This window comes from Camelus ferus, chromosome 10 (genome assembly GCF_009834535.1).
Source record: "Camelus ferus isolate YT-003-E chromosome 10, BCGSAC_Cfer_1.0, whole genome shotgun sequence".
Taxonomy (NCBI): domain Eukaryota; kingdom Metazoa; phylum Chordata; class Mammalia; order Artiodactyla; family Camelidae; genus Camelus; species Camelus ferus.
Window position 1 is genome coordinate 46558331 of NC_045705.1, and position 20807 is coordinate 46579137.

At 38.4% G+C, this 20807-nt stretch overlaps 2 protein-coding genes and 2 non-coding genes across 5 annotated transcripts in view; all 4 read left to right on the forward strand.

Moving 5' to 3' along the window:
* Positions 1 to 6481, forward strand: part of PIK3C2A (phosphatidylinositol-4-phosphate 3-kinase catalytic subunit type 2 alpha) — an 89184-nt gene extending 82703 nt beyond the window's left edge. For both annotated transcript variants that reach the window (XM_032488928.1, XM_014568088.2), the window contains exons 29-33: positions 558 to 675; positions 769 to 841; positions 1179 to 1288; positions 1376 to 1501; positions 3337 to 6481. In XM_032488928.1, coding sequence (XP_032344819.1) covers positions 558 to 675; positions 769 to 841; positions 1179 to 1288; positions 1376 to 1501; positions 3337 to 3519 — 610 coding nt within the window. In that variant the 3' untranslated portion in view covers positions 3520 to 6481. The remainder of the gene's footprint in view (positions 1 to 557; positions 676 to 768; positions 842 to 1178; positions 1289 to 1375; positions 1502 to 3336) is intronic.
* Positions 6482 to 9468: 2987 nt separating this feature from the next.
* On the forward strand, positions 9469 to 12123 carry RPS13 (ribosomal protein S13). The gene is made up of 6 exons (XM_006195139.3): positions 9469 to 9580; positions 9727 to 9775; positions 9959 to 10037; positions 10834 to 11003; positions 11360 to 11460; positions 12048 to 12123. The coding sequence occupies exons 1-6, from the start codon at positions 9558 to 9560 to the stop codon at positions 12079 to 12081; spliced, it is 456 nt and encodes a 151-aa protein (XP_006195201.1). The 5' UTR covers positions 9469 to 9557; the 3' UTR covers positions 12082 to 12123.
* On the forward strand, positions 10587 to 10678 carry LOC116666730. Its single transcript, XR_004323629.1, has one exon. It is a non-coding gene; the product is annotated as a small nucleolar RNA SNORD14 (small nucleolar RNA).
* On the forward strand, positions 11781 to 11871 carry LOC116666729. Its single transcript, XR_004323628.1, has one exon. It is a non-coding gene; the product is annotated as a small nucleolar RNA SNORD14 (small nucleolar RNA).
* Positions 12124 to 20807: the final 8684 nt, after the last annotated feature.

The following is a 20807-nucleotide window of genomic DNA, read 5'->3' on the forward strand; positions in this document are numbered from 1 at the left end:
TCTAATGTAGCTAATAACCCATAGATTTCCTGTGTCCAATTGCTCATATTCTTCTCAGACTAGATTTCAAAAATAAGGAGGCAGCAAAGTGGGTATCAGAGTTTATTTCCATGTGCAGTCTCATTTTCCACTGCCACCAAGTAAGCAGAGTTAAGATGATCTTGATAAGAGCCCTATGGCATTTGTGGATTTTACCAGTATCTACTATAAGCTATGGCTGATTGAATAATGATTATTTTGGAGGATAAGATCTGCATATAATATTTGTGAAGACTCTTGAGAAGAAATAAGTAGGAAATAAGTAATAAATACAGCAAAATAGCAAAACTGAAATTTTGTACCAACTTCATAAAAGGATAATGTATACTTGAACTATTTCACCTCTAGTACTTTGAATAGAAATCACAAAAATTACTACATTGTGAATTAAGACTCCACTTCGTATTTAAGTATATAAAAGTACATTTCTAAGTAAATATTGTAGTTGACTCTATAAATACTCCTAGATGAAATAATTTAAATCCCACTTTTTTTTGTTTGTGTTTTTTGTTTGTTAGCTTTCCTAATAGAATGGTTCTAGGAAGAACACACATAAAAGATGTAGCAGCTAAAAGAAAAATTGAGTTAAACAGTTATTTACAGAGCTTGATGAGTGCTTCAACGGATGTAGCAGAGGTGACTATCCTAACTGAAAAATAATAACATACTATTTTTTGTGCTACATTATATTTAAATTAATGAGTCTTTTTTTTCCCCCTTCTGTCTTAGTGTGATCTTGTTTGTACTTTTTTCCACCCTTTACTTCGTGATGAGAAAGCTGAAGGAATAGCTAGGTCTGCAGGTGAGATGATTTTTTCTCCTTATTGATAATTCATGGCTTTCCTATGACCTGCAAGTCTGTAACTTCTCAGTGGGTGTGGGAGAGTGACAATGGGGTTACTGTCTGTAACCAGTGAGAATGAGAGAAGGGTAGTCTTTCTAAGCCAGTCTATTGCTGGATAAACATAATTTACCTAATGGCGTGTGACTGCTAAAGAAGTATTTTTCAGTGGCCTACCAGGTTCTTACGTTTTTCCTCCAACATGTGATGGTCCTGGAATTAAAGCAAAAAATTTTTTGTTGCAGCTTGAACCACTGCAAGCAATATAAAATAAAGATGAACATATTTATATTTTCAGATGCAGGTCCCTTCAGTCCTACTCCAGGCCAAATAGGAGGAGCAGTGAAATTATCTGTCTCTTACCGAAATGGTACTCTTTTCATCATGGTGATGCACATCAAAGATCTCGTGAGTGATTACAGATAATGATGATTGTAGACGAAACTTGTACCTTGGTAGGAAGCATTACTATTAAGGGAATGCTTTTCTTTATAGGTTACTGAAGATGGGGCTGATCCAAATCCATATGTCAAAACATACCTACTTCCAGATACCCACAAAACATCCAAACGTAAAACCAAAATTTCACGAAAAACTAGGAATCCGACATTCAATGAAATGGTAAGTTAAAAATCACTTCTAAAAATTTCCTAGATTTTTGTTTTGAGATTTTAAAATTTTAAACACTGTAAATTTCTTTAGCTTTCAGCAACTGAACTATTTATTGTACTAGTAAAGCATACCAATAGCAGTCCAATGGTATTTAACAAAATGATGCAGAATTGAACCCTCGACCCTTGGGCTTTAAAAAGATCTTAACATCCATTATTCAACTACCCTTCCAGTGCTTAAACCCCCTCTACAACTCTCTCAAAAAGTGCATGTCTGATCTGTACTGAAATACTTTCCAGGCCATCCAGTTTGTTTCGGGCAACCCCAACTCAGATTTTTTTTTTTTTTTTTTTTTTTTTTTTTACTGAGCTGAAATCTTTACTTCCTGTAGTTTGTACCTGTGGGTCTCAGTTGTACCTGCTGGAACCATACACTTCTTTTGGTTCTTTTCCTCTTCTACACAGCATCCCTTCAGATAACTGAAGTTCAGATGCTCTTCCTCTTTATGCTTTTAAAAATATCTTCAGTATCTTTACCTTGGTTTGATAAGATGTAGTCTCAAAATCATCCTTCTGATTTGTCTTAGTTCATCAGCAGCCTAACTGAAAGCAGTAAGCAAAGCATCAGCTGAACAGCCTAGAGCAGAACTGTGACTGCTGAGCTACTCGTGGTCAACTTATAAATCTCCTCATCTGTTAAAACCTGCTTAATCCTTAGTCAGCTACTACCTTGGGATAAACACATTATTTGTGTATATTACTATTACTTCCACATGAAAATGTCTGGATAGAGATTTGGTGGCAAATAATTCTGATTTTTTAAATCCAAAGCTATAAATTTATTAAAACTATAGAATATCTTTTCAGCCCTTTAAAAGCATAAAAAATGTTTGGTGAAAACCAGTTGGTATTATTCTCAAAAACTAGTATTGGCTTTTTTTCGAGTTAGTGTTATAGTTTCAAGAAAATGAAGTATGGTCAGTTTTTTTAGTTCTTTTAGTCAAACATAAGGACTAGATTAAGGAGATGTTTCTCAGAAGTTATGGTGAGGCTTCCTTGAAAATAAAAAAAAAATTCTTAAGTGTTGAATGTGGTGTTTGAAACAGAATAATAGCTTTTCAACACCAGATTTGCTGTAAACTGCATTTGGAGTTGGTGAGTTTGCACTGAATTATGAATAATCAGAAATTATCATTTCATGGTACATAAAATCCAACAGAAAAAAGACAAAGGAAATTTTAACCCCTCCTTTTTTTGTTGTTTTTGTTTTTTGTGGAAGGTAGTATTTATTTATTTGATTTATTATCGTTATTATTTTTTTTCTTTAACGGAGGTACTAGGGATTCGAACCCATGACCTCATGCATGCTAAGCGTGCACTCTATCACTGAACTATACCTTCCCCCATCCCTCATTTTCTATAAAATAATTATAATTATATGTTTTCAACTTGTTTCTTTTCACTCTATTTTTCTCCCATTCTCTTCCTTTCACTTCTCTTTTTAAGATGATCTGTTAGATCATCTTAAGGCAGGCTACTATGTAATTTCTTTTCCCTTCCCCATACCTCCATTTCAGAAAAACCATGTTTCTACTTTTTAGCCAATAGTAATTTTCTGCTTCGTGCACTCCTGTGTCAGACACCCTGAGGAATGATAATACAAGCCAAGATTCTTGAAGTACAAAATGTGCATCTAAAGTATGACACAGATTCTACGACATATGTTATAATCAATGTCATTAGTTGTAGTCACTCTTTGACTACTAATCTCACTTGTTTTTACTTACAGTAATCCTAGAAACTAGACAAATTATAATCTACTGTTTCTTTTTGCCTTTGCTATAGCTTGTGTACAGCGGATATAGCAAAGAAACCCTAAGACAGAGAGAACTTCAGCTAAGTGTACTGAGTGCAGAATCTCTGCGGGAGAATTTTTTTTTGGGTGGAATAACCCTGCCTTTGAAAGATTTCAACTTGAGCAAAGAGACGGTTAAGTGGTATCAGCTGACTGCAGCAACCTATTTGTAAGCTAGTGAATTTCTGAGCTTTGGAAGCAAGAACAGTTATAAACATGTGCACGCACACACATGTGAACTCTGTATAGTATTTTTATACTTTTGACAGAAATTGTAAAGTAAGTGTACTTGCTGCATTTCAACACATCTGTTGGACCAACAGTCACTTAACTAACTTTTATAAATTTGTTGTCGCCATTGTCGTTTTAAAGTCACATAGAATGCTATAATCCTAAACCTAATATAAAAGTCCTGAAAAAGACTTTGAGTTGGTGAAGGATTTACTCCTTTCTTGAGTAATTCAGAGGAATAGCTTTAGTGTGGTCTGATAGTACTGTGTCAGTTCAACCATCTACTTTGCATTATTTCTTACAGACACAGCATGTTTGTTTTTCTGTTTTGCACATTTTACAGCCTTTACCACTGTGTATGTTCACAAACACCAAAGGAGAGGAAAGGTGCAGGATGTTACCATAAAAAAATGCAGCTGCTAATTCACAGGGCCGAGAGGCAAAGCACAAATCATAGATAGTTATGTTAAGAACTACTAAGTAGTTTATTAGGGGGAAATAACATTGCTTTTTATTAAACATGTCTTTAAAGCCTTTTCCAGAATAAGTGCCAGTCACTGAAGTTGTAAATAATGGTGCCTTAACTTCATATGCTTCTTTGGCACTTCATTCTGATTTTTTTTTGTAACTTGATAAATAATTGTAAGTAGTTTTCACTCACTTTTTACTAAACAGAAGAAATCATATACACTTACTAATGTTTTTCCCACAGAAAGATCTTTTTCTCTACTTCTGATATGTGACTTAGTTATTTAAGTATCAGCCATTTGATTTATGTTTTTGTTGTCCAGTAACTGAATGAGGTTCACTGACAAAGCTATACACTAAATTCCACCATTCCATTATAATCCTACATTTATTCCTAGGAGTGTGAGTTGAAGTTTGATAATTTTACCTCCATACATCTAGACTCCACTCTCTTATTAAACAAGGGAAGATGTTCACCCATGTGCCCATTCCTGTTAGGTAGAAGAACTCCATGAGTAGAGCAGCCTCTTCACAAGAGACCCAGGACAAGAATTCTAGGGTCCAGATCGAATTTTAATGTAGAACTTTATGACAAAATTTGTCTTGTAAGCTGTCTTACTTACATTTGTAAACACTGTGCATTCACATGAATTACTTTCCTTAATATAATGGGATTCAGAAGCACAAGGGACATGATTGAAATTATTCTACAGTAACCAGTAAGATTCATTTTTATTAGTTATTCATTCAACTTTACCCATAATTTTGTGTTTAGTTTGGATAAATAGGTTTGTATATTCTCATGTCTAGAATAGAAAATCAGACATTTTTTAAATGGTAAGAGATTGTAGCAGTCTGGTTGCTGTGAGATAACTGACAAAATATGCAATGAAAAATATCAAGAAAGAAAGGACAATCTCCGATTCAGTTGCCCAGAACAGAATTTTATGAACTATGTAAATGTTTGATATAAATGGTGATATACCTGCAGAACAGATATAGAAGAGTTGATGATGTATCAGTGGGACAGGTTATAAAAAAAACTTGAAATTTTCGGTGCCTAACACTAATGGTCCATTTGTAGGAAACCCCATGAGGATGATTTATGAATGTCTTTTTTTTAATTTTATGTTAAGATGTATTGTCTATTTAATAAGTTAATTAAAATGCAGATCAAAGCCGTTTATTTGCTTTTTCCATATACGGTTAACATTTCCTTAAAGTGTATAAGTAGCTTTGCAAATGTAAAGAAGTACTAGATATTTTCACTTAAGTTTTTGAGACCTAATTCCATTCCATGAGTTGTCACTTAGCCACTGTTTAAAAACAAACAAAAAAAAGTACTGTCTTAGTAAAAGGTCATTGTTAATTGGACTCAATGTATACTGCCTATTTGCAGTCTGTTACAGCAGTGTCTTTTACACAAATAACAGAGCTAGAAATACAATACCACTTTTCAATGACAAGAAATATGGATTCTTATCTAAAAGTGTATATTATGATTAATATTGTACAGTTTCAACCAGAGTTCAGAAGAAGTGGTAATGTTTTCTCTTAATTTAATTCATTATGTGCCTTCTTTGGTTATTAATAAACACACAAACATGCTTCACATATATTTTAAATGTAAGTTATTTCTTTATGAAATGCTAATCTTAGCCCTTACTGCTCCCCCCTCCCAGAAAATTGACAGAGGCACCTCTTTGCACTACTTACTATCAATAAATTTTAAATCAGTTTTTTTAAAACATTTTTTTAAAGCTTGCAGTAAAGTAAATCTGAAACAAAAGTTTAAACAAACTGGCGAAGACACTAATTTTTATGTGTAATCACAATGTTTATACCTATCTTTACTGAGTAAAAATAATTATGCTACAGGTAGGTCCTACACCAGAAGAATTCTTTCCTCTTGCAGTGTTTGGGATTTGAAAATAATGGTTTACTCAAAGAACCTATTATTTCTCTACTGAAGAACCCAATGTGGAACTTGCACTGATGTTTTTATTACTGCCTTTATAAGAATCTATAGGTATTTAAATATTAAGGCATGTATGACCTTTGATAAAGTATTTTATCTTTTCAAATTAATGTTGTATAAAAGTTTTAATATCTTGCCTTAAATTGGTTGACTGTTCTTTCTGGGATTCAAGTATTGTGGATTTAAAAAAGAAAACATTCAATTTGATACTTTAGATTAAAAAGGAATGAAATCCCACTATCATAATCCATGGATTCACTTACATGCTGTTTGACTAGCAGTGCAAACATGAATGAATATGGCAATTAGTCTCATCTATAAGAACCAAACACTTCAATTATATTATGGTAGTTAGTAGAGATGTATAATATTTTTATTAATATCTTGAATATATTCAGTGGACTGAATGTGACTTCATAACTGTACTATGATTGTATTAAAATATTTCTAGAACAAAGGATCTCTGCTATTATTTCTTTCCTCATCAACATTAACATTTTTGGTTCCAAACTTTAATATGAGCTGTTAACTGTTCTTTGCGTCTCACCCAGGAATTTATTAGGTTCAAATAATCCTGAATTTCAGACTGGCCTGTCATTTGCCCCTAAAAATATCCAAGTAGAGTGTCTAGAAGGTATGGACTGCCACTTAACTAGAACCCCATTACCATTTCATAGAAGTGAAATGCTTCTGTGAGTATGGTCCTTGGATTTAGTAGTTTATTCAAGTATTAAATAGTAGGGTAATATAGCCATATTATAGACATACCTACAGAACAGGCAAATGTTGACTCATAATACCATACCTCCATCCTGGAATGATACCATTGAGATTGTGGTTCTCTGACCCTAGAGGTAACATGTAAAAGAGCCCAGAGACCATGAAAGAGCAGGAAATTAGAGCCAGTTACTTTGGTTGATAAACTCAGTTTCTATCAGGTAAAACAAAAACAAAAACACCTTTATTTTACCCTTACTCTTTGGAACACTTTATCATGTAAATTTTAGACATGTACAAAGTTACACGACAGTATAATGTCCTCCATGAATGAATCCCATCCCACACCTTCAACAGTTACCTTAAGGTTAATCTTGTTTGAGCTATGTTAATTAGGATGTGCCTAGGTGTAGATATCATTTTTTCTACTTGGGACCTTAAATGTATGGATCAGTAACTTTCTTCAGTTTTCAATAATTTATTATGACTTCTTTTCCAGTTGACTACGTCTTTCTTCAACTGTTTAACCTCTCCATTGAGCATTTATTTTGGTTATTGTATTTGTCACTTCTAGAACAACTGTTTGGTTATTTTTGTTTGTTTCAATCATGACCAAGAAGGAAAAACACAAGACTGCCAAGATCAGTGAAGAAAGAATAGTTTTTTTCAACTAGTGGTGCTGGGAGAATAAGATAACCATGTGCAAAAGAATGAAGTAGGACACTTGCAGCATATACAAAAATTAATTCAAAATGGACCCAAGACCTAAACATTACTAAAATTATAAAACTCTTAGAAGAAAACATAGGTGTATATCTTTGAAACCTAGGATTAGACAGTTTAAGTATGTACAAAAAGCACAAACTACAAAAGAAAAAGATAATGATAAAAATAAAGATACCCTATGAGGATAATCAGTAAGATACTGTGTTGGGAGGGAGAAGATCTCCTTTAGTCTTCCTCAGGGAAGTCCTCTCTGAAATGACATAGAGGCCAGGATCTGAAAGCCAGATCTGAGAAAATCTTGGAGAAGAGCACTTCAGGGAGTGGTAACAGGAAGAGGAAAGGAACACGCTTGTTACCTTGGAGGTTAAGAAAGAAATGTGGCTGGAGCGTTTAGAACCAAGGGGATTTTGGTAAGAGGTCAGGGGTTTGGATTTTACTCTAAATGCACTGAGAAAGTATGGTAGAGATTTATTCAGGGGAATAATAATCTGATTTAAGTTTTCTTAGATCACTCTGACAACTGGGTGGAGAATAGGTTACATGTGTTTGGGGTGGGCACATGAGTAAAAGCACAAATTGCATGGATACCAGAGTTCCCCAGGTGAGAGATGATGGTGGCTTGGATTAGGGGTAGCAGCGGAAACAAGTGAATGTATTCGTGATATATTTTTGTGATAGAGCTGAGATGACTCTTAAACGGAATAAGATGAGGAAACATTGAGACTCAAGGTTTATGGTTTGAGTAAATGGGTAGTGTTTAATTGATAAAGGATCTGGAGTAGGTAGGTAGGGGTGGAGATTGGGAATTGGAGCCATGTTAAAGTGAGATACCTACCCCATATCTGGGCTAAAGATGTAAATTTAGCTAATGATAAGAATGTATCTTTGCTAGAGAAAAAAAAAAGATTACTCAATTTGAATGAAATTCCTAATGCTTTGGGGAAAATTACTCATCAAGTAGTGACATGGAAAGAGTGGTGATGAATGCTTCAATGCTTAAGGTTTCTTTAAAATCTAACCAATTACTTTAAACCTGTAGACAGTAATTTCTCTGACCTTCCTCCTCCCCGATGTCACGCAGTATTTGAACAAGCTCCTTCATTTGCCCATTTTTTCAACGCATTCCTGTGTAACAGCACTGAGTCTTAAAAGAGTTTCAGTGGCAGTTTCCTTGTGCCAACAACTTCAAATGCCTCATTTTCCCCTTCATCCGCCCCACTTCCCTTCACCTCCCTACATCCAGCTCCGGCCTTTGCCATCGTGTTCCCAAGGTTCTTCCATGTTCACCAACTCTCTCACTCCGGATGCGGCTCCATTGCCCAACACTTCTCCCGGCCGAAACTAGCGCCCCAGGCAACGCCCCACAGCCCAATGTAGAGGAGAGTGACGAGGTCTCAAGTGGAGGGCTGGGTATAGGGTAGAGGTCCGCCAGGGCCTAGTTCAAGTCCCTCCGCAGGTTAGTCTCCGTAGTCAATGATCCCTCCCTTGAAAGATAAGAAATGGTATTGCTAGGCAAGGCAGTAGCCACTACCATTACTTCCAGTGAAGCACTTATCACCTTAGTATTTATTGTACCTGCAAATATTTCAAAAGCAGGGACAGACTCTGAGGTCTTCAGTGCCGAGACATGGCCTGGCGCTAGTGAATCAGCAACTGTGTAGGTATGAACGTCAGGAGCCCAAATTCGCTAGGCGGCAAGAGCGCGCAGATAGTGGCCTTCCATAAGGCGGGGACCAAATCCACCAACCCGTGCAGTCATATCTGCTCTGCGCACTCCTAGTCCGGGATCCGAATTTGCACAACCTCACTGCAGTCAGCTTGTCTTGCAAGTGAACAGACGCGTGGGGAGGAGGGCTCTTTTTCCCGCTCCGGCGTGTAGCCGCCTCAAAGACCAATGCATGCCGGGATATGTAGTCCACGTTGAAATGCATTTCGGGCTATGTAGTTACGCCGACGCCGGAAATACGTAGCTCAGCTCCGCCTCCTGCGGACGAGGAAGTAGCGGCGTGTTGCGTCACTTCCTGCGCGGAGGGTAGCTTCCTGCGGCGTTCCCAGCCTCGTTCTCTTTTTCGCTGCCGGACCGTCGCCATCATGGGTCGCATGCACGCTCCCGGGTGAGCCCAGGTTTCTGAGCGGGTTACAGGGCTGGATCCGGGGGTGGAGACAAAGGAGGCGGTGTGGACAACGGGTCGAGGGGGTGAAGTTCTGGGCTGCTGTGGCATGGGCCGCCTCCTCACCCCCAGACTGCTTCTCTCCCCAGGAAGGGCCTGTCCCAGTCAGCTCTGCCCTACCGCCGCAGCGTACCGACCGTAAGTAACATGGGGGGACCGAGGAGAGGTCGGGAGGGGGTGCCATTCGTCGTTCCGGAGAAGCGGCGTGGGGATGGAGACCACGTGTGCACGAGGAGCGCGGTTTTGACTCGGAGGGGATCGCTATGCTTCGGTACCATCCCCAGTTTCTCTTTCTGAGGCGAATTTCTTTTCCATAAACAGTGGCTGAAATTGACGTCTGATGACGTGAAGGAGCAGATCTACAAACTGGCCAAGAAAGGCCTGACTCCCTCACAAATTGGTGAGTGTTTTTGTCTAATGTAGCGCTTTCCGCCTGCCCTTGCATAACTTGCTGAAATAGACTGACAGTAAATGTGTCTCAAGTGGCCTGAAAATTTTCTGCCCATTTTCCTGTCGTTACTGTTGATGATGACCGAGGTCTAGCCTTCATCTGCTGAACTCAAGTTCTTACTAGGGAGACGGTAAAATGATTAAAATGCTCGCCAAAATCTAATCAGCGTTCACTTTGGGCTAGGCACTGCCTGCTCTGGGTGCATGATTTTATGCACTTTACCTGTACTGTCCTCGTTTAATTCTGATAGCCAGACTTAAAATACTTTCAGTAAATGCTAGTAGTTTTCCCTGTCTTAAGTTGAGGAAACTGAGGCACATTGCAGCTATACAACTAGCCCCAAATCAGATTGGCTACTCAGAGTGCTCATCACACTTGCTCACAAGATGGTGGAGGTATCATACACAACAGGGAACATGTAATAGATTGTTAGGTGGTGAGATGGTGCTATTACGAAGAATACCATTGATTCCCTTGGTAGCCTGTAGTTCAGCAAGCTCACTATGATGATGGTTTTCCAACATTCGCAGTTTCCACCAGAAGGGTTTTTTCCTTGGTGTTGGGTTAACCTTCCTTGGATGTCTGAGTGAGCTTGGTGTGCTTTCTCACTTTCCTGTTTGTGATGTATGAAAGTAAGCCCTGTTTTGACAGGTAAGAAACACGGAAAGTGACTTGATCTCATGCTTGACATGATACTTGCCAGTTTGTGTGTTTGGTTTGGGAAATTATTTTATTCCCTTTTCAGGTGTGATCCTGAGAGATTCACATGGTGTTGCACAAGTACGTTTTGTGACAGGCAATAAAATCTTGAGGATTCTTAAGTCCAGAGGACTTGCTCCTGATCTTCCTGAGGATCTTTATCATTTAATTAAGAAGGCTGTTGCTGTTCGGAAGCATCTTGAGAGAAACAGGAAGGTAAGAGAATAGAACTGCTTGTGCTAACTCATTTCAGTAAAATACAGTGCATCTGATTTGAATTCTCTAAGGTGGCTTAGTGTGCAAACAGGTCACACTGCAGTTGGCTTTGAAATAAAAATTCTACCAGGAGAGATTTGTAGGGGGAGCTTTGGCTCCCTAGGCGCAGAGTATTCAGTTGGCTGAAAATATTGAGGTGTTTATTTGCATTTTCTGTCATTCCTGTTAAGTCTTCTGGAGCCTTATGAACTTAATCTGGCCACATGAATCTTAGCCTATGATTCTGTTCATTCCTTGGTTGAAATAATGTTTAGTTTTGAGTAGTTTTCCTGAATTCTATCAACTTTTACTTTTAGGATAAAGATGCTAAATTCCGTCTGATTCTGATTGAGAGCCGTATTCATAGGTTGGCTCGCTATTACAAGACCAAACGAGTCCTTCCCCCCAATTGGAAATAGTAAGTATCAACCTGTTTTTGTTAATGACAAGAGTTGGCCAGATATTAATATAGTAATAAAAAGGCCTGACAGTAAAAGTTTTAGGCTGAGGATTTGTGGTCAATTCTCATAGCAAGAATACAGCCATAGAGGATACATCAACACATGGGTGTGGCTGTGTTCTTTTGAAACTATTTACGAAGATGAGCAAAGGACATAGTTTGGTATTTGGTAGACTACTGATGTAGAACACAAGCTATTTGACTCCCTTTTAGATAGTAAAGTTTCACTTACCTCTGCTCCCAGGTGTGTATGTTACCTTAATTTTTGCATAGATTGCTCACTGTGATGATTAATTTCTGGACATTCACAGTTTCCACCAAAAAGGTTTTTCTTTATGTTCGCTAGTTCTTCCTTGGATGTCTGAGTGAGCATCTTTATTCATTGTGCTTGGGCACAGTGAACTGATTCAGGAGCTCAGGTGCATTTTATATATTTGGGGGTTATTTTAGCTGTTAGGAAACGGCTCTATTTTGAGAGCATCTGAATGAATATGGAGGACTTTTATTAATCCAGCTCTTCTCCTCTCCCCTCTTTTTCTTTTCAGTGAGTCATCCACAGCTTCTGCCCTGGTTGCATAAATTTGTGTGTACTCAAGCAATAAAATCATTGTTTAAGTAGAAGCATGTTTTGTGTTTCTTTCCCTTACAAAATTGTCTGGTTTGTGTTTTCTTTTTTGATTTGGAAGTGTTTTAGCAGAATTAGAATTGTGTGGTATCACAGGGAGCAATAAGATAATACCTCTTCACTGCTCAACTAGGTGAGCAGTTGATAACCTTTATGAGCAGTTGCTGTATACACGGTGGGTGGTGGGTACTGGAAGAAATTAGGAAGTAGTGACTTACTGTTCTGATGTTATGGCAGAAATGTTTCTGAGTAATTTTGATACACTTAGATGTATTTGAGGTAGATCTGTGATAGTTGTTATCCATAGTATAATGTTAGACATACATGTAGGTTTCTCTGGGGGGCTGGGCATGTTTAGTATGGACAGACATCAGGGGCAGTCCCAGTCTTGCAGGTGAAGTTTAAAGTTTAAAAGATGAGGAAGAAGGGATTCAAGGAACGATAAGCAAGCACAGTTGGAGCAGAGGGAGCAGGAAGACCTACCTAAGATGAGCTCAGGTCCCTGAGCCTTGCAACTTTTGGGTGGGTTAGAATAAAATTTATGTACCTCAGTGTTGTCAGAATATTCCATTTAATTCTTAAAACCTAACTAATGAGGTATATGGGTATCCTGTTGAAAGAGGCAGCCTTGGACAACTGGAGTGAGTTTAAGGTTGAAGACCAGTAAATGAGAAGATCAGGTCTAGCTGGTTTGCAGAGCCATACTCTAGAATTCAGAAAAAGTTAAGCAGGCCATACATATATACTACCTTATTTTCTAAGTGTTTATCACTTGGATATATTTAATAGTAAGCTTTTTACTTAAGCTTTACCCAAAGCAGTAAAATCAAAGTTGTGTTTGAAATCACTCTAAGGCAAAGTCCCGTGTATTCAAGAAACCCAGTCTTAACAACTAGCATTGATGTCCTGTGGGGTGCCAGGCTCTGGGGGTAACAGACACCTTGTTCTTTAGGACACTTCACATATTTGCTCTGTGCGGGGTATGCTGCTCTCTGTGCTCTGATGGGTACGTAAACTGGTTCATCCCCACCTCCTGATGGGCTCACAAACAGTTTTGGGGTAACAGGAATGGAATAAGCCAGTTTCAGTATTTTACCCAATTCTTACCTAGTGTTAGATGTGAATTCCTGATCCCTGTGCTTTTGTGTTCATGTCGTAAAAGTGGCTAACCGTCATGAACCAAATAATAAACTTACTGTAATAAGGCAAACATCTCCAAGAGTGGTGAACAAGTAAAAGAACGTAACAACAGCATGATGCTTTGAAAACCCCAGTTAAGCTAGGCAAATGGGTATTGATGGTTCTGGACCCAAAACTGGTCAGTAGTAGTAGATTAGATGTTTCAAAGCATCTCTAGGTTTTAATTACAAGAAGTATTTACATCTTTATAATTCTTGCCATCAAACCAAAAGAATTACTGCAAATACTAAATGTGACTACATGTTGGGAGGTTTTTTAATGCATTAAGCAATATACTTGGTTTTAAACAATAAGGAAATGTAAAAACCACCTGCAGTCCTTTTGAGTGTGGGCAGAGGATTCAAACTTGGTTTTCGGAAACAGCCCTGCTACTTAAAAGGCTGTGTGGTTTAGGGGGTCTGATCTCAATCTCTAAATTACTGTGAGGATCACATGAGGTTCTTAATATGTGGCAGTAGTTAAATCATTCAGAGAAAATTTTAACAATCCCTTCAGTGACCATCCCTCCAGACCACTTCCTGTTAATGTAATCACAGGCGCTTTTTGCACATGGGTATTATGACTGTCATTCCATAGTCTTCACTTGTTACGTCCTGGTTTTGGGTATTTCATAGAAGATGTTATGTACTCTAATTTGTCCTGTTGTCTTGAGATAAATTTCCAGAAACAGGATCTTTGGTATGTATATTTTACATTTTGTGCTGTTTTGCAGAACTCAGTGTACTGATACGTACTCAAAAAGTGCATGAGTGTCATTTCTTTACATCCTCTTAAAATTGTTTTTGTTTACATCTTTAAGAAACTGATATTCTCCTTTACCTCTTTGATGGCTAATGAATATCGTACATTTACTTTTTGTGAATTGCCTATGGGGACCCTATTCCAGTTTCTCTTTCAGAACACTGTTATTAACCCTTTATCATGTGTTACAAATATTTTCCCCAGCTTATTCTTTGTCCTTTGATCTTATGGTCTTTTTGCTGTGTAAGTCTAAGAATTCTGGACACTGTCCCTGATGTTTTTCCTTAATGATATTTTTCTTTTTTAAATGGATCATTAATTAAGTTATTTGGGGGGGGGGTTCTCCCTTCTGTTAAATATAGTATGGTCTTCATCTGTCTTGTAGACTTAGACATTCATTCTTCCTTTTCAAACGAGAGCTCCCATATGCTTTTTCTTAGTCACATCTATTTTGACAGTTGGAATCAGCATATGCATATTATTTGTCCAAATCTACCCATATGTGAGCTCCTAGGATTTGAAGGTTTCCTTTAACAACTGTTCTCTTCATTTAAAAATAGTCCTTTCTTCAAATGGCAGGAGTTTGTCTTATTTTTTAATTGAAGTTATGCATATATTTGATTTTATGAGACTTAAGACTAAAAATAGTCCCTTTCCTTTTGCAGCCTAAAGTCCAGGGCAACCACTTCAACTCCACTATTTTTCTTCTTTTTTGTTGTTTTTAAATTTTGTTTTTATTGACATGTAGCTGATTAACAATGTTAGTTTCAGGGGTACTCAGCTGTTTTTCTGACATACAGTATGCCTTCTTATTTCTAAATAACTTTTTTTTTTCCTAAATTGAGGTGAAATTTACATATAAAATTCATCACTTTAAAGTGAAAAATTCAGTGGCATTTAGTACATTCATAATGTGCAACAACCACTCCTATCTAGTTCCAAAACATTTTCATAACCCCAAAATAAAACCCCTTACTCAAAGCATTTACTCCTCATTCTCCTCTCCCCTCCAGCCCTTGGCAACTACCAGTCTGCTTTCTTTTCCTATGGGTTTACCTATTCTGAATATATCATATAAATGGAATTATACAACGTATGACCTTTTATGTTTGGCTTTCACTTAGCATGATGCTTTTGGGGCTCACTGACGTAGCATGTGTTTGTATGTCATTTTTATGGCTAATATCCCACCTTATGTTTATACCATAATTCTTTTATATATTCATCAGCAGATGGATATTTAGATTACGTCTACCTTTGGCTATTTTGTATAGTGCTGCTATAAACATTCATGTACATGTACTTGTTTCCAGTCCTTTTGGATATATACTTGGAAGTGGAATTGCTCTAAGTAACATTCTTATACTATGATTTCTTGATTTTAGTTTATACTTCTTCCCCTGGAATCCTCATAATTATATGTTTACATATAATATATGTAATTCTACACTTAACGTTTCTGTAAGTAGATACATTTACATAAAATGTTAGTAATTACTTTGTTCTTCCATCTGCTCAGTGTTCTGTGCTCCTGTCTCATGTGTTCATCCCTAAATGTTGAACCATAGTTCAAATCTCAATATGTTCAATCAATTTTACTTTTGTTTTTACTATGTGGTGATACCCCTCCCAGGACCCTTATCCTCTAGCTCCAACTCAAACAGGTTACTCTTGAGATCTATAGTTCTGGGGTCTCCTTTTGCCATCAGTATAGAATTCTTTTTGCTTCCAGTGTCAGAGTACCCGTTTCCACATCACGTCTTCCTCTTTCTTTGTTTACTGCTTCCTTTCGGTGAAACATCCTCTAGTAGCTCCCGAAGAAAGGGCTCAATCCTTGGACCTCATTTCTTCTCTGTTTATACTAACATTGAGTCTGGCTTTAAATGCTATCTGAGGTTATTATGCTAAAATTTCTACCTCCAGGGCAGATCTCTGAACTCCAGTCTGAGATATGCATCTGCCTATTCAGATCCCCAAGCGGATCTCTGATATACACCTGGACTTTATCCTGAACTAAACTTGATTTTTGCAGCCCAAACCTCTGTCCCAAGACATCTCCATCTCAGTAAATGGCAACTTGATTCATCCTTGGACCAAAAACCTGCGTCATCCTTGCCTTTTTTCCCTCTTACACCACATATCCACTTGGTCACCAAATCCTCTTGGCTCGATCTTTACAATATATCCCCAGATTTGACCACTTACCACCTCTTCTACAAACACCCTAGTCTGAGTCACCTTCTCTTACCCTTACTATTGTAAAAGCCTTCCTAACTGTTCTCTCTTTGACCTCCACCAACATCTTCTACATCCAGCATCTAGAGTGCTTTTTTTTTTTTAAGACTTTATTTTTTAAATAGTGGTACTGGAGATTGAACCCAGGACCTCGTACATGCTAAGCATGCACTCTACCACTGAGCTTTACCCTCCCCCTCTAGAGTGGTCTTTTAAAATCTAAGTCACATGGTGTCCCAAGTGCTCAAAAACTTCCAGTGGTTTCCCGTCTCCTTTAGAATAAAATTTATAATCCATACCTTGCCCTACAAGGGAGTGTTAGGATCCTGGCAGGAAAACAGGTGAGGGTCACACTCAAACTGAGGAATTTGGAGACTGTTTACTAGAGGAACTCTTTTCAAAGGTGTGAGTGGGGTTTAGGGAAGCCACGGGCAAACTATGTGAGGTTCCCTGGAGCTGGCAATCATGGGAAGGCATTAGGCATTCCCACTCTAGCTGAAGAACGAAGGGAACTCAGAGCTGCTGAGCATCACCTGGCAGAAGCTGTGGCTCTCAGAAAGACTCTACCTGCCCTCTGATTTTTGCAGATGCCTCCCATTGGCTAAATGTCATAGGAAGCCAGACATCAAGAGAGCCTGTTGGCATGGCCCATAATCAGCTTCCCAGGCAACAGAGCAGGGTGGATAGTGGGTCTAGGGGGACAAAAGCAAAGTATTCAGGACAAAGGGCCCTGTGATCTGTCCTATGCGTTCATCTCCTACCACGCTTCCCAGTCATACTGGCCTGGTTTCACAAGTACTCTTCGCTGGTCATTGCCCTTGTTCATTCCTGTGCCTGGAAGGCTCTCCCCCAGATATCTGTGTGGCTTGCTCCTTCACTAAGGTTCAACTGACCTCAATCAGTGAGGCCCTATCCAAAAGAGCTCCCTCCCCCCCAGCACTCCATCCCCCCACTTCAGAGTCCTGATTACCACCTCACGTGTTATTTTCCGATTATATGAAAGCCCCGTTTGTTCACTGCTATATCCCTAGTATTTAGAATAATGTCTGGCACATAGTAGGTTCTCAATAAATATTGGTTAAATAAATGCACACAAGGGATGAAAAAAACTTTCGAGATCTTGGGAAAAGTCTTTTTCAGCTCCCACTGTGGATTGATAAAATTTGAATGGAAATAGTCTTAGTTGGAAATCATTTTTCCTAAAAACTTATCACTGCTTATTTTTAGCTAAAAACAAACAAAAACTGCTGTTGAGAAATCAGATGTCATTCTGATTCCCACTCTTTTGTTTGTAATCTTTTTTCTTTTTCTTTTTCCTTTTTCCTTTTCTTGACCTGATGCTTTTAGGATCATCTCTTTATTGCTTAGTGTTCTGAGATTTGCAATAATACCTTGATTTTTGTCTGTTTTCATTTGTTCTGCAATGTGCTTAGTGAGCTATTTCAGTTTCAAAATTGCCTTGCAGTTCTGGGGAATTTTCTTGAATTATTCCTTTAATATTTCTTCCATACTATTTTCTATGTTATCTTTCTGGAACTCGTTATTTACACATCAGATTTTTGGACTGAGCCTCTAATTTTTGCATCTTTTACCAACTATTGTCCATCTCTTTTCCTACTTTACGAGAGATTTCAACTTTATCTTCCAAAATTATTACTAATTTTTCCATTTCTACCTTTATATTTTTAATCTCAGAGCCAGTGGTATGTTGGTAAATGCTGTTATATGTATGTTGGTATGTGTTTGTATGTATGTATATATACATAGTATTTACATATATATGTTGTATATATGTCTGCATGTTGTGTGTTGGTAAATGTTTTAACAACTCTGAAGTGAAGGGGACAACTCTGATTTGTGTAGTTTACCTATTTCTGGGGTAGAAAAACTCCCTCTGTGATCAATTTCAAGCTACCAATATGGTATCACTTAGCAGTAGACCATTACATAGTACTTCCCCCATACAGAAACAACAAACATAAGTGACTTCAAGATCATGGATAGTAACAAAACTATATAAAATAATTAGGAAGTGAAGAGCTTTGAGTATTTGTTTTGAATATAATTTGTTTTGAAATAATTTATTTACCTGAGTTTATATAATTTAATTTTTAATAACTCCTTGTGCTTAACTGGCTTGCACAATTCCTGCAAATGTAACAGTTGGCTCTTGGCGAGCTTTTATGAGCCAGATCTAGCTCACCACCGCTCAGAGCTCATCTTTGTACCCTGAACTTTCTTCTTACAGAAACCTGTTGTTTCACAGATGAAATACCTTCTCATCTCTGAATACATTAATGATAATCTTAAACTTTTTCTGCCTCTACATTGTTTTCTCTGAGCTCCTTTTTTATTTGCTTGTCTTTTATGTTAGAGGGTTTCCTCACATGTCGATAATCCTCGTAAGGATCTGAATTGTGATGCCCACTACAGTATACAGACAGCACAGAATTGTATCCAGATGCAGTTCCTCTTTTTCACTACTAGGTGGCGTTGATTGCTGTTGTTGCTGGGGATGCTGACACTACCCCATACCTGCAGCTTCTTAAAATTTAAAAGTTTTCTCACATTTGTTATTTTTTTTGATTTTCAACTTCCCAAAAAGTTGACTCCACATTTCTTGGGGAGGAGGTTTGGCATAAATTCATTTAAGAAAATTGCCCCCATTTTAAAGATGAGGAAACTGAGGCTCAGAAAAGGTAACTCAAACTAAGGTCATTAGGATGCCTGGTGTTCGTATCACTGTCCCTTTATGCCTCTTATCCATTGTCTCAGGTTTTTTTTTTTTTAAAGAGAAGTGCAAATTAACAAAGACCTTTATCTTTGTTCTTGTTCTTCTGGACAAATCAATTTAAAAATTATTAACAGTTAACATTTTAGCTACTTCCTAATGTATGATAATATATTCATTAGAGAAATAAAAATTTTAAATCTCCAGGAGTCTAAGTGAATTTAAGCACTTTTTTATATTGTTTCTCTCTCATTTTCTTACCTGTGAGTAGAAATCATAGATCTCTTAAGCTAAAGATAACAGTACTTTCAGCTCTAAGCCAGTGCTATTCCCAGCATCCCAGCCTCACCTACCATCACACTATTTCATATACTATTATCTTTGCTGCAAACACAGTGACATGTATAGCAGTAGTTTGGGAATGGTAAGCCCCCAGATCAAGATAGTGTTACCTCCCTAGGGGAAAGGAGGTGGCAGGATTGGGCAGAGAGTTTTAACTCTGTCTATAATGTTTTATTTCATAAGCTAAGAGGTAGGTACAAGGGGTTTTGTTATATTCTTTTTCTATGCTCAACCTAACTCATTTTAAAAGTCACTATGAGGTTTAGAGTTATAAAAGCAGTTCATTTACTCCACAAATAGAGTCCACATGACCTATGGTTTGGTTTGGGTTGGGGTCGTTACAGATGGCTGTTCAGTTTCTGTTTTAACTCCGCCAGGGACAGGAAGATCACCACTCAAAAGAGGTTTGGTTTTTACTGTTGGGTAGCAGTTCCTCATGTGTCTACTGGGTCTCACCCGGAGCTCTATTTCACAGGGCTGTGGTGAGAGGGAAGGAGATGGAAGAGGAGGAAGAAGTTGGAAAAACAGAAAGCATCTGTCTCTGCAAGGGGACGGTCCTCTCCGGTTCCAGCAGCCAGTGTGCCTGAGGGTGAGCCGGGCTTGGGTATCTGACGGGGGAGAGGCTGCGCTGGGGCTGCGCGCCTCTCCACTCAGGCACCGACCAACAGGCTGGAGGTTGGAGCTTCTGGGTTGCCTTTGCGTTGCCTGTATGGGGACACTATGGTGCTGGGCCTGGAATGCAGGGGGGACTTGGGACAGAGAGACCATCCAGTGCTGGAGGTGTGGGACAGTCCATGTCACCCTGGCGGTCCTGCTCTGCCAGTATCTGCTCTTCTAGTTCAGGGACAGGGCACTTTGGACTGATCCGGGGTCCTCTCAGCCTGGGTCGTCAGCACCGGCACTCACACCCCACCAACATGGCTTTTCGCTGAAATACTGGAGCAGCACTCTTGAAAGAAGAATGGTTAGGTAGGTACCCTACCCTGTGAGGGGCATTAGACAGAGCCCCTCCCATTGCCCTAAATCTCTAGCTAACTTGTTGCAGCGACTGAAATCCCATCATTGGAAAAGAACATACATCTCCTAGATGGTCTGGCACATTCTTTGAGAGCCTGCACAGATACAGTTATAAGCTAACAGATTCACAATGATCCAAAGGTAAACAGCAAAGCTCTACACTAACTAAAATGATATTATTTATGCAAATCACCCCTGAGCACTAACCACCTCTAACTCAGGATCAGGGAGTTACGGGTCGCAAACCCTTTTGTTTCCATGATTCACTGGAACCTTATAGCAAACCTGTACTGCAGGAAGTATTAAACTTCTCTGCCTCAGTTTCCTCTTGTGAAATGGAGGTAAAGGCCCTTGCCCAAGGTCATATGGCCAATTGAGGCCACAAAGACAGGACACTAGATTTTAGAGACAGAA